The sequence below is a fragment of the Triturus cristatus genome, chromosome 5_2 (assembly GCF_964204655.1).
Source record: "Triturus cristatus chromosome 5_2, aTriCri1.1, whole genome shotgun sequence".
Classification (NCBI taxonomy): domain Eukaryota; kingdom Metazoa; phylum Chordata; class Amphibia; order Caudata; family Salamandridae; genus Triturus; species Triturus cristatus.
Genome location: NC_140588.1, coordinates 380,335,312 through 380,348,888, shown reverse-complemented (window position 1 = coordinate 380,348,888; position 13,577 = coordinate 380,335,312). Strand labels below are relative to the sequence as shown.

General features: G+C 39.2%; 1 protein-coding gene across 1 annotated transcript in view; it reads left to right on the top strand.

Moving 5' to 3' along the window:
- Nucleotides 1–12,114, top strand: part of LOC146823035 (uncharacterized) — a 30,375-nt gene extending 18,261 nt beyond the window's left edge. Inside the window, exons 3-4 of the mRNA XM_085606357.1 lie at nucleotides 4,670–4,845; nucleotides 7,216–12,114. Coding sequence (XP_085462483.1) covers nucleotides 4,670–4,845; nucleotides 7,216–7,239 — 200 coding nt within the window. The 3' untranslated portion in view covers nucleotides 7,240–12,114. The remainder of the gene's footprint in view (nucleotides 1–4,669; nucleotides 4,846–7,215) is intronic.
- The last annotated feature ends 1,463 nt before the right edge of the window (nucleotides 12,115–13,577 follow it).

The window sequence follows — 13,577 nt, the reverse complement described above, 5'->3', positions numbered from 1 at the left end:
GTCGCCACCTGGGGCGGGGTGCGGACTTCGAGAGAAACTCTCTCAGCCTATCCCATCTTTGCAGCGTGAGCCTCCGCTCAGGCCCGTACTTGCCGAGGAGTGGCAGTACCAGGGCTGAAGTGTGGAGCGGCCCTATGTTTTCCATCGTAACAGTGTTGTGGGCATATTTGGCAGTAGCTGACTGCGGGTCAGTAAGAGTGGCATAGAGACCGCCCAGAGCACCGCGATCGGTGCCGAAGTACATTATTTCTGCCACTACAAACTGCCTGATAGTGGCATTACGCAGAGCATTATTTTTACATTACGAACTGCCTGATTGTTGCATTACCAAGTGCCTCAATTTTACATTACTAACTGCCTGATTGTTGCATTATGCAGAGCATTATTTTTGCATTACGAAGTGCCTGATTGTTGCATTACGAAGTGCCTCATTTTTGCATTACGAACTGCCTGATTGTTGCATTACAAATTGCATTATTTAAGCATTACAAACTGCCTGATTCTTGCATTACGAACTGCATAGCATTGCATTAGTACTGCATTTTATCATCATGAATTGCTCATTAATACTGCAAGAACCTACCCGTGCTTGGTGGCCTAGTAACCCGGCAAGGTGAAACATTACAAATACGAATATGTTGGATTTTTATTGTGTGGTCTCATCGTATATCTTTTTTACATAAACATATAATTGTTTTTATGATTCTCGTGGGGAGTTTATTTGTGGTGGTATCACTGTGTTACTGAGAGCGTGATTGCAAATACTTTACACATTTGCCTTGGAGATAAACCTGGCTGCTCATGCCAAGCTACCGAGGGGGTGAGCAGGGGCTATCAGAGAAAGTGTCCTTCCTTTCCCTGACTTTGAAGCAAGAGTCCCAATTTGGACCAAGGTACCTACCTCAGCCAACTAGAGACCCTAGTTCTAACAGCCGCCCTACTCTTTCAGAATCTAGCTACAGCTTCTGAAACAGTGTCTCACTCCACCCTTCCGGCCCAACTTCAGAAGGTTGTTCTTTGAAGCATAGTTCTCCAGTGAATGATGTCTTTTTTGGAGAGGCAGGCACAGGTGGTTTTGGACTCCTCCAATTACATATGGTTTATGTGAGCTTGATTGTGGAGTTCTAAGGGCTCATCTCTAAGTTCCACCTTATTTAACAATTACTTTGCTCCTTATAGCAAGCTGTTTAGGTCATTTAATCTGGAGTTTATGATTTAGGCAGATGATACCCAGATTATTCTTCAGAATAAAGAAAAAATGGCCCTCTTAGTGAGGTCAACCCATTCTTTTGCTGAATATCAGTTTTGGTTTTAAGATTCTGTACACTGGGGAACTGAGATCCAGTACCCAGTGTCTGTCCTCTGACACCTAAATCATGACAAAATTGGCTAATCGCTGATTGGCATATCTAATTCTCATTAAAGTCATAGGGCCTGATTCACCAAAGTTAACTTAGACCAAATGTCTAAGTTTAGACCTGAAGTCTAAGTTTAGACCTAAAGTCTAACTTTACTACTACTAAATTTTAGGCCTGGGTGGTGAACTTCACTCCGTTCGCGGAGTTTAATGAGTTGCCTGCCCTCCGTACTCCACGGAGCTCGCGGATGTGCAGCACAGTTTTTCGACGCTCACGATCGCAAACGCTAAGTTCGCAATTGCAAACAATAAGTTTGTGAGCGCGAGCTGCCGCTCGGGTAGAATTTCTACCCAAGCAGCAGTAATACCAGCACAAACTGCAGTTTGCACTGCACTCCGCCACTCGTGGAACTTCGCAGAGTTTTTTTTAACTTCGTGGAGTTCGCGTAGCAAAACTCCGTGAACTACGCCCAGGCCTGCTAAATTTTGACTTTTGGTCTAAGTAAGACTTTCGGTCTGAACTTAGACCAAAAGTCTAACTTTAGTATCAGTAAAGTTAGACTTTTGGTCCAAGTTTAGACTTCAGGTCTAAACTTAGACTTTTGGTCTAAGTTTACTTTTGTGAATCAGGCCCCTAGTCTATGTTGTAGAAATTACACCAGTGGAATGGAAAGGTAAAGGTCACCTGTGCACTGAAGCACTTATTGTGTCATCCACTACTGTGACAAGGAATACATGGCTTCAGGCCTAACAATCCAGCCTGACTGCTGCAGTTTATTCCTGCAGTTAGACCTGTAAAAAATAACCAGTTAGACGGGCAAAAAACTCCTCTTTTAAGTATTTTATTAATCCCACTACCTCAGTTTTAGACAAGCTAGACAAATGGTTCAACCACTTTTTTTAAATATGTATTCAAAATCCAAATCAATGATGATGAGATTGTTAATAAATATTTAGGAAATTGAACTTTAAGAAATGTATCTTTGCACTGCCTTCGGCCCCTGAAGGCTAATTCGCGTGAGTCTGCTAGCAGCTGCCTCACCCGTGCTTAACCTTAATGAGGTGTGAAAGCTGCTCCCAGACCAGAGACAATGGCTTGGGTCTGCTGAGAGGATAGACTGGGGGTAAGGTGTGTGATACCTGTCAGCCCAGGAAGAGCAGCTGAGAGTGTTCAGGATTTAAATGTTCTTCCAAGGGGCAAGGGTGAAATTGCCCATTCACAATTAAGTGTAAGGGGAGAACTGGGGAAGGGAAAGCCTTTGTTCCTTAAGTTCTCTGTAGCAAGTTGGGCACCAGACCAGTCGGATGTTAGAAATTGGGTTTTTGGTTGGCTAGGGTATGCACGTAAGGCAGGCAGAACCCACCACTCTAGCCAGGTTAAGGGAGTTATGCATACAAGATAACCCCTGCTCACCCCATTGGTAGCTTGGCAGAGCAGTCAGGCTTATTCTAGAGGCAATGTGTAAAGTGTTTGCACAACACACACACTCACCAGTTACACACTGGACACCACAAAAAGAGACTCTCGCAAGGTAATTTAAAAACATCCTTTGTATTATACATAAAACATATTAGACCCCAATCTCATAAATCACCTTGCCAACAAGGCAATTGTCATAACATCACATTTAGTGCAATAAAGTAGATACACATGGGTTGCACACGTTGGAAAATAGTAGGCATAACATCATCATAGCTTGTGCGCTAAAGTCAAGACTTATCGTGTGCATACGTCATAAAACATTATGAAAATAACACCTTACACACCATCACTGTAAATAATATGTAGTTCCTGCCAATGGTACTTGTTATCTGGTCACCAGGCATAAAATTACACTTATTACAAACTCATGGTAGGAAATGCAGACTGTGTTGAAATGCAACAGATGGGACATAAACAGATCACCACAAATCGCCCACGGCGTAGCGATTACTAAGCCATGCCATAAACACACAAGGAGCGCCACCTGCACTCCTATGGTATCCGGCATCCCTATTATCTGTATGTAGGCTCCTGGGCCACCTGTCCACCTACAAGAGGGAATATGGTAATTACTGCCCTTGATAGTTGCTCAACCAGGGACCTCTGTCAAGGTTTCCACCAGTATGGTGCTTTAAAGCAAAAGTCCCAAAGTATGAGCTCCTCCTGAATCGGTGAGACATGTTGGATGCTCACTTCAGTATCAGCCTGTTCTCTAACCTGGAATCTTAACCGTACCCCTTACCAGCTCTTGGCAGCAGGATCCTTGAAATCATCTGCTGCAAAACTGACCCTTGCAAAGATCAGGGTGGCATCAGCAAATGCAGAAGTACTGACAGTTTCCTCTATTCTACTCAGTGAGAAAGAGATACATGAGTTCTGTTTGGGTGACCTGACTCATTGTCAATACTGAGTCACAGAAGTGAAGGTGGTGAAAAATTAAGTCCTTTTGTCTGGCCACACAACATTAAGCTTTTCCCAGCAGAAAAGGATCTCCAGCAACAAACATAACAATCAACATACAACAGAAACTAAAATGTTAACATTCCAAATACAATAGAACACTTAGGTCCATATTTATCAGTTTTTTCACACAGTGTAATGCAACAAGCCACCTTTCTGCACTATGCTACGTGAAAGGGAAGGAACGCACCATATTTAACATTATATGGCAAATTCCTGTCCTTTACTATAGCTGGCGAATTATTGGCTGCCTAGAACCAATGCAGACACCCTTGTGTCATGGTGCAAGGGTGCCTGCATTGTAGGCAGGATTGTTTTTGTGCAGGAAGGGACATCTTCCTGTACAAAAACAATCCTGAGTGCCGTTTTCCTCTTTCTACGTGTGCTGCATCTGCAGCACACGTAGAAAGAGGAAAAACTAGGAGAAAGAAAGAGATTTCTCCTCGGTTCACATCACCTGGAGAAGCGTAGCATTTTGACACATTCCCAGGTCTACATCTAATGGTAAATCTAGGAAGGCACCAAAATCCATAGGTGAATGCGACACCCACTCTCCACGCAGGGAACACCGCCCTGGGGCAAAGTAACACAAGGCAGTGATATGCGCTGCATTGTGTTACTCCTGATTTATGCAAGGCCATTCAAGGTGGCAGTGTGTGGCTTGATAAATCTCACTTAGAATTTGCTTCACCCTTGATCCCCTTGCATGGGGGTAAGGGCAATGCAAAATCTTGTGAAATCTGGCCCTTAATGTGTCATTAAGCACACAACAGGTAACACTGAGGGCACATCACCAGCATCTGTCAAAAATCAGCAGATGTGCCATTCACCCACCTCTCTGTTCACCTGTCTCCTTTTGAACTCAACAGGCTCTTTTATTGGAAACACTTTTGAAGTGGGCAAGCCAACAGAGAACTTCCATCTCTATGGCAATGGAAAGCTTGCTCTATTTAGAGTGGAGAAACGAGTGCTGTTTTTCCTGCGTGAGAAGATGAATTTCAGTCCCGAGCAGGACAATATAAGAAAATATCACCAAAGAACTGAGGTAAAGCTCCCAGTAAGTCAATAATAATTTTTTAATGGTACTCTTTGAGGGTATTGTCTTTCATAAACAAGAAGAAAATGATGACAGTGATGCTTTGCAGTTTATGACAAGCTGCTTCATCACAAAGGTCTGCATAGCATTTTGGAAATTATTTTTATTGGATTTAAACAAACAGGGCCCGATTCACAGAACTAACTTAGGAAAAAATCCTAAACTTACTGCCATTTTGGTATTCACAGAAGTCACTTACTCATTTCGGTATTCACAGAAGTTAGGAGTCCTAACTTTAGGACTCCTAAATGCCTTCTGTGAATACCGAAAGTCTTAAAGTTAGGATTCTTCTCAGTTTAGGAGTAGTAACGTTAGGAGTCCTAACTTTAGGACTCCTAAATGCCTTCTGTGAATACCGAAAGTCTTGAAGTTAGGATTTTTCTCAGTTTAGGAGTAGTAAAGTTAGGAGTCCTAACTTTGCTACTTCTAAACTGAGAAAAATCCTAACTTTAAGACTTTCTGTATGCACAGAAGGCATTTAGGAGTCCTAAAGTTAGGAGTCCTAACTTTACTACTCCTAAACTGGGAACATTTTTATAATGGACTGTTTTTGAGTAGTATGCTCTGTGAAGAATGTTGAGTTGAATGAGCCTGAACCCAGCACTTATGGGAAGTTACCTCAGGGTTCTGAGGGCCTCCTGCCACTCTTCCTCTTCAAAGTCCCCTGGATTTTTTCCCAGACAGTTTTTATATTCGGTAGGATGTCCGGGGAACTATTGTGTTTTTTAAAATATATATTACGAATGTAGTGCCCTTGGCCATGTGGTCAGACAGCAGTCTGTCTTCTCTAAGGGGCTGCTTCTACCATGGTGGATCCCTGGCATGTATCTGAATTTCTCAGTGTGTGCCATTTGGTATTCCTCTCTGAGGGTCTCAAATGGTACCAAATCTCCCTCCTGCCATAGGTTGTCTTGGTGCGAAAAGCCTATCTAGTCACATTTGATGAATCTTTCTAGGTCTCCTACTGCTTGTCATGTGTCACTATCCCATAGTGAGGTTTATTCTGTAGGGGTGCCCTCCCATCTCATGAAAGCAGTCGCCTCCCTCTAAACTGTTGTCACTGTTTCGTGTGGGGTGGTAGCTTTATTTATGGCTCTTCTTGTACGACAGTGTGGGGTGTCCTCAAGCTCCCATCACATGTCTATTAACTGTAACCAAATCATTTATAACTCCCAGCTGGCTCACCCAGTGATATTTTTTTATTACCTTGTTGGGATTTACCCCATTATAGACTCTCCTAATTAGTTTAGGTAGTGCAATCCTTGGGGGGGGGAGTCCATTCCATAGTATGAGCTGCAGTTTGGCTTCTACCTTCTGAAATAATTCTATTGGTATGTGGAAAGAGGTGTTCTGCATAGTGTATAGTCATCTAGGCAATGTCATCATTTTGGCTGTAGAGAATTTTGGTAAATATTTCTTGCCTGTGGGCAGGGCAGCAGGTCCTCCGTCACACCAGCAGTTTCCCAGCTCACCCATAAAACATATACCTCTCAAAAGTGGATCTATTTATTAATTCCAATTGCCACCTCATCGCAAATAAATCTTTCCCACTGAGGATGCTAGAAAAGGTTGCAGTAGCTCAACCATTGTCTGTTCTGTAGAAGCATGACACAGAGGTACATTTTCAGTTAGTGTATCTACTTACTCAAAATTTCATCCTATTGGAGATTTGCGATACTTGGGTTGTATGAGGAGTCTGTAGGCTTTGACTCATTCAACCACTTTGCTCTGAGTTCAATTGAATGAGTAAGTTAGGAGGCAATGTTTTCTCTTCTTCTTAGCCAACTTGTCTATCAAATTTGTAATGCGGTGGTTGAATTCTTTCAGTAGAGAAGTGCTCGCTTTCTTCAATGTCTATATCCAACTCCTGGTTATGCTATATCAGCTAGTTAAACTGCTGATGCCGATGCTAACAATTTGCAGGTAGTGTTCAATATTTTAGGCTCTGCACTGGCTTAATGATTTAGTGGTAAACCAAATGAAATTTGCATGTAATCTAATTTAAAGGAAGCCCAACGCAAATACCTACTGTGCACACATGATTGTAACCTAAAATATCAACAGGTATAATTTCCCAGCATAATTATTTGCTATTTACTTATCCAGACTTCACCCAAGTTCTGCATTTTAGGGCTTATTCCATTGTTTCATCTCATGAACATATATATGAGGTCACAAATTCTACTACAGTTTCATGAATATTTATTGTTTTCAATTAAAAATGACTATTACAGTGATAGTAAACACCAATGTCAGTGGAATAGTTAAAATAGATAATGGCAATGCACAGTAACTAAAATGTTTAAACTTCTCCTTTAGCATTTTCAGATGATTCATACTTAAGGAGCCAAACGTGTGAGCAGAACCTCATTTTAGGATACTACTACAAGCACAAATGTATTTCCTCTTCAGCCTTGGAAGAACAGGATCTTGGTCAACCTGTGGTTAAAATATATACTGCAACATAATAAACCATATAGACTACATTATAAATTCTGTCACTGAGCTCAGAATTTCAGCTTGAGCAACCGCTGACTGTTATTGGTAAGTCTCTGTGCAGGTCACCATTGCTTGAGCTCCCTTCCTATGGACATTATGTTCCAGGCCTCACTGGGTATCTTCAGGAAGAAGCTGAAGACCTGCTTGGTTGGTTTAATTAGGACCAGCAGCACATAGGAAATGGGTGCATACAAATCCTGTTAGATGTTGTTGGTTTTGTTGTTATAGGTGTTGAACAGTGACACAATATATTGTGACATTTATTTGCTTTCAATGTTGCCAATTTATGACGGATTCCCTGCAGATATGCACATGAGAAACAAATTCTATTGGCATTCAGAAAGATTTTCAATACCTTTCAAGTTTTAAGCCAGTTTTATATGCCCCAGTACTCAGATTCCTGTGTGTTTGCCACCTGAAAAGTGATTTTAGAGACATCAGTTTGTCAAACACAACAGATTTGAGGAAGTTAATGTCTAAAAAGAATGGTACCAGAATATTGTTGCCAGAATATAGTCTGACATAAATATTGTGTACTACACAGAGTTTTCAAAAATATCACCCCAAAAGGATTACTATTAGAACATTTACTCACAATGGGATGATACTTTTTTGTAAAGATGTCATGAAAGATATATAATACAATAACTCTGCAAATTATGTTGTGACCCACATCTGTGCTACAGGGTGTAACTAAATACTTATATGGCCCTTTATTGGGGAATTGGTTTTGGTTCATCGAGACCACCACTTCAGCACAGACTTGCAAGAATATGGAGCAGACCTCACCCACGTGTACTTTTCAGCTTCAAATAATTTTTTAAAAATCATGGTGCAATTGTAACTTGCTGCAGTTTTCAAGATTTGTTCATAATGAATCAGGAAAACATACTTATCTTATACCCTAAGTCTAGGTTAAAAAAGAAGAGAAATAAATATGAAGTACACAGGGACATAATCAGTTCATAGATGATCACTCTACAATGTACATCTCATGCCCAACAAACCTTCAAACAGCTGTAGCAACAAAGAAGATCACAGACTTCGGGCCTGAAAACTCTGGAATGCCTTTCACCCAAATATGCGAGCTAGCTCATAAATTAAAGCTTCAGAAAGCAATTGAGAACTGAGCTCCTCACACTTGCCCACCAACGAGCATCACATCGGGATGGGTTTGTGATTGAAGTACATCAGACAAAATGTCTCCTCTCCAATTATACTGCTATACTTTCTGCAACTGAGGATTACATAGTCTTCGTGATTAGATCCTCCTTGCTTGTAAGTAAATTATAATGAGACCATTACAAAGTTTCCAGATAAATTAATAAAACTGTTGAACATTCTGTCTGTTTCCACTATTCCCAACTGCAGTTGGACCACCATGTCTCTGAGGAGTTCCCTGAAGCCAATGCTATAAATCTCAATGTATGCAAGTAGATAGTGTGTATAACACATTCTTATTTGAGAAGTCTTTGAGACCTTCTCAAATTCTTTCTTCTGAACAATTGAGATTCTCCCTGATTTACCAGAAACACAAGAATTAATTAAGCTCTTTGCATGTAGCACACACATACCAATTTTCCACATGTCATTATATACTTCCAGAAAATAGGATACCCATCATTTGAACCTCACAATCTGGGGTTCTGCCAAATGACAATAGAACACCAGAAGACAAATTGGGGAAGTGGTATCAGCAGCTAATTCAGTGCAAGGAATGTGAATTATAGGCTGCCATGATAATGTTTTTGCAAAGCCAGACAAGCAGCCTTGGGCCAGGTATGTGACCTTCAAAATGAGGTTTCAATAAAATTTTCTCTAAATCCGATATATACGCAGATTTGTTTTATTATCTCTTTCTTTTTCAGGTGCAAGTCATCGTTTTAAACAACATTCTTCATAAACATGTCTTTAGCAGAATGCAATTGCTCATTTTCTTGATCAAGAATATTTTATAATTTTTTTAAATAATTTTAATGCTGTTAGCACCAGAAAGAGCGAACTCAACTGGAAAATACAGGAATGTTATATTAAAAATAGAAAAAATAAACATTTCATAGTGGTGAAACATCATTTTCAAGCAATAACTAAGTGTAGTGATCTACAAGCATACTAATAAGGCACCATATCAAATCGTGAAGTATCTTTAACATTAGAAGATCTAGGTAGAGAAAACTTCCAAAGATTTTTTGAAAATATGCCTTCCAATATTCCAAGACGCATTGGGAAAAGTGTTGGACTTTGGTGATGTGGGGAGTAATAATTACATTTAAAATTAACATTCCAATCTCAGACACATTCTATTAAAATGTAAAATTTCAATTATAAAAAATAAAACTACAAATAAATCTAAATTCTTACAAATAGAAACCTGTAAAATGTATGCTTATTAACAAACTACATAAACAAACAAAGTTGTAACTTTTTTTTTCAAAAGTCAAAAACAAAAATTAGAGTTACATTAGGAATTAAAAAATATATAATTCCAACACCTAAGTTCAAAACTAAAAATAAGTGTAATGAAAAGGTCACAAATATTTGATTACTAATTTACAAAATAAAAATACTACATAAAAATTGTAACAAGCAAAAAATTCATAAAAAATGTTTAATGATTACAATAGCAATAAAATATTATAAAATAAATAAATCAATAATTAAAACAATACACTTTCCACCACATTCTCATACTAACCATACAACCCACTTCTCAAACACTTAAAATCATATTGTTATACATTACTTTTTTCAAGAAGAGCATACACAATAACTTAAATAAAAATAACATAGGAATAAAAAATATATCAGCAATATTTATAACTACATTATTATGTACATCAGTATAAAAAAAATCTGTAAATAAAACAATTCAAGGACTTCATCTGCAGTACTCTATGTAAATTATAATAACCAAAGTTCAACCGGTAAAGGGTATATTAGAATTATGTGTAGTGCCAAACAAAGGTGATTCAGGCAATGCAGTTTTATTTAAGGTATGCCTGTGTATGGTAATAACATATCTTTCTTTACTGTCTTCATTAGATAAGCTTTACTATTTGTGTGTTTCTCAGTGGTGTGATCAAGTGTGTTAGAAATATAAGGCCTAATTTCCACAATATTTTTCGCACCTAAGTGAAATTTACAGAATCAGAAATAGTGTCTTTCCCTTACAATTGTTATTTACCCAAATGATAATTTTGTTAGTATTGTTAAATTGACATATTATCAGATCGAATTCACATATGAGCAAATCTCAACTGGTTAGAGGTGAGTAATCTCACAGATATTTGCAGGTAGCTTCTCACCCTATCAAGGGCAGGGATAAATCCACAGTCATGCGTGTAGTGGTGAAAATAAATTGATGGAAAATAGGATTGTCTTTTGAGAAAAATATGTTCTCAGTAAAGAAACATTTAAATTACAAATTAACTTTAGGCACTTATTTGAAGTGAACTGGTAACTGGTGTGATACATATAGGATAGATAATACAATCTAATTCTGCTGAGTAGTAGTTTATCAGGTGCAATAAATACTGCCTGCAAAATTACCTGTTTTTCCTGATAATGGGGAATAACATACAGCTTTTAGGGCCTACTGCACAAAAATGTGTATGTACCTGTATTTACTTGGATCCCCTAATAAATATTGGTGAATTTGACTTGCACAAATGTATTCAGATATAAAAAATTGTTATCAAACCCAGTATGTATTAGGTGAGATAAACACCACAAAACAAATAATTCTGATATATGTGGTAGCAAAAGTTATCACACAGTTCCGAAGTAATCAGCCATCTCATAATGAGGGTCTAGTATAATACTTGCACATGCAAAAATTGATTGGCATGTGAGCACTCCTGGACTTTTGTTGACAGTCCCTTAAAGTCTTAAAATATTAGAAATGCACTGAAAAATAGATATAAGATAACATTTCTAAAAGTTTGACTTTTCAAAGGATAATTTTCTGAAGATTGCCCTAAACTGTCTAGATGATTATCCAAAGTACGGGATTCACATCCCTTTTTCTGATGACACCAGCATATTTATATACAATTCATGCAAATTAATAAAAAAACACATTTCTAATTATATAGTATGCAATTTCAACATATTGTGTTCTGTAGGAAAGAAAAAACATATGAATAGCTGGATGTACACAGCCAGCAAATGCACATACCTCAACAATGGCCCCATCTGGTAGTCTAAGAAACTGTCGAAACAGTTCACGAAAGCCACTAAGGTGAATTGTGTAAATAGACACATGAGTAGTGATATCTTCTGAGCTGGCTGTATCTTCAGAGAAATGGTCTTCTTTATTTTGGAATTCACAATCCATAGCACCAAAATCGCTATTATTGCCCTTTTTACAGATGTAATCACTTACTGCCACCTTTTGAGGAAACATAATAAGAACATATACACTTAAGTTAACTACTAGTAAATTACAGAGCTTTGTTTAGACATGGTTTCTTTTCATTTCTTACTTCCTCAACTCTGTAAGTGGCATTGTTGCAGGATTCCTACGTATATTATTCTTTAGGAATCGGACATTTTACCGGAACTGCTGTTTGTGTTTTGTTTTATCTAAATCTGTGTATCTTTAGAATGTACTTTTGGTAATTGTGAATATTATTTAAATGTCATTCACAGTTTTAAACTTCTATGGCTGATTAATGGCACAATCTGCTAAATACCAACAGTGTGAAAAGTAGTATCCAGGATCATAAAAAAAATAAAAAAAATCTGATATCATGATTGTGGTCACATTTGAGAATCTTCTTGATTAAACAAATGGTGGTACATACATGGGATCAAAGGGAAAGTATTTTAAGACGATGCCAGTACTAAAAAATCAAATTTTGTATTGAATAATAGAACACGTAGTAGAACTTCAGTCGTGTATCCTAAAATGAGCTGGCCGATCTAAGACGGCCTCCTTAATGAATAGAGAGCATTAACATGTTACATGGTACACAAAACAGAACTTCAAAATTAAAACCAAATACCTATATAATCCAAAACTGGAAAACACATTTGAAGACAGTCAGGGAGAGTGTATGGCAAGAGGAACAGTAAAAACTCTTCAACGAAAAAATGTGGTTTTGTAGACAACAGGATTGCAGCTTCTGGAAAGGTTACGTACGTGCAAGAATATGTGGGTGTAAACAAAATCATGAGTTTAACATGCCCAAAAATGGAACTATGGGGCTCATTATGATGGTGGGCGCACATCAGCCCGCAGGCCACCATAACAGTGATGGGACCAACTGCCAGACGTGCGGTGGTCCCACCGGCCCAATGGCGGGCACATCCTGGCCTTCTACCATCGTGGACGGTGCTGATGGCTGCAGCACCGTCCGCAATGGTAAAACAGCATGCACAGCAGTTCCCTGCACAACGTGGCAGGCACCATGCAGTGCCTGCCACTTGGTGCAGGGGACTGCAGGGGGGTACCATGGGTACCCCCCAAGTGCACCTCCCTCCCCAATCCCTGGGGACCCGCAACGGGCCCCCGAAGCCAATCCCCGCCAGCCCTTTGCCACCATGGAAGGGCCTGTTTACAACCCACATCATAATATGGCTTGCGGTGCCTGCTAGGCACCCCCACCATATTACTGGCCCAGCAATGCCCGGCCGGCAATCGGAACGATTGCCGACCAGCGGGAAAATGGCAGATGGACTTTGCGTCCGCTGCGATACCCACCGCCATCATGATATGGCGGGGGTATTTCTCGTTACGATGGCGTAACAGTCGCCACCTCCGGCTAGGCAGTGGCGATTGTTACGCCATCTTAATGAGCCCAAAGTGCATGTAATGTAAAGTGCCCTTGAAAAAGACATTGGAAGGTGCACAGCATGCATGTGAAAATTAATCACAGAAGGAGAAGGGAAATATTCTTTTCCACTTATAAAAATTAGATTTATGAACGATGATCTCACAACTTCTTGTAAGATTTAGAGCTTTGAAACATTACTTTTAAGAAACCTACTGGTTTACTTAAAAAACAAAGCAAATCAGGAAAGGTACTGACTTGACAAACATTGTGGATGTAAAATGAGCATCTACGTTTTTGTGTTTGTAGCCATACTACAAAATGTGATGCAGATAACTCTGAATATTAGCGAGAAACAAACAATTTCCATGCAAAGTCAAATACATGCCATCCTTCTAATCCATACCA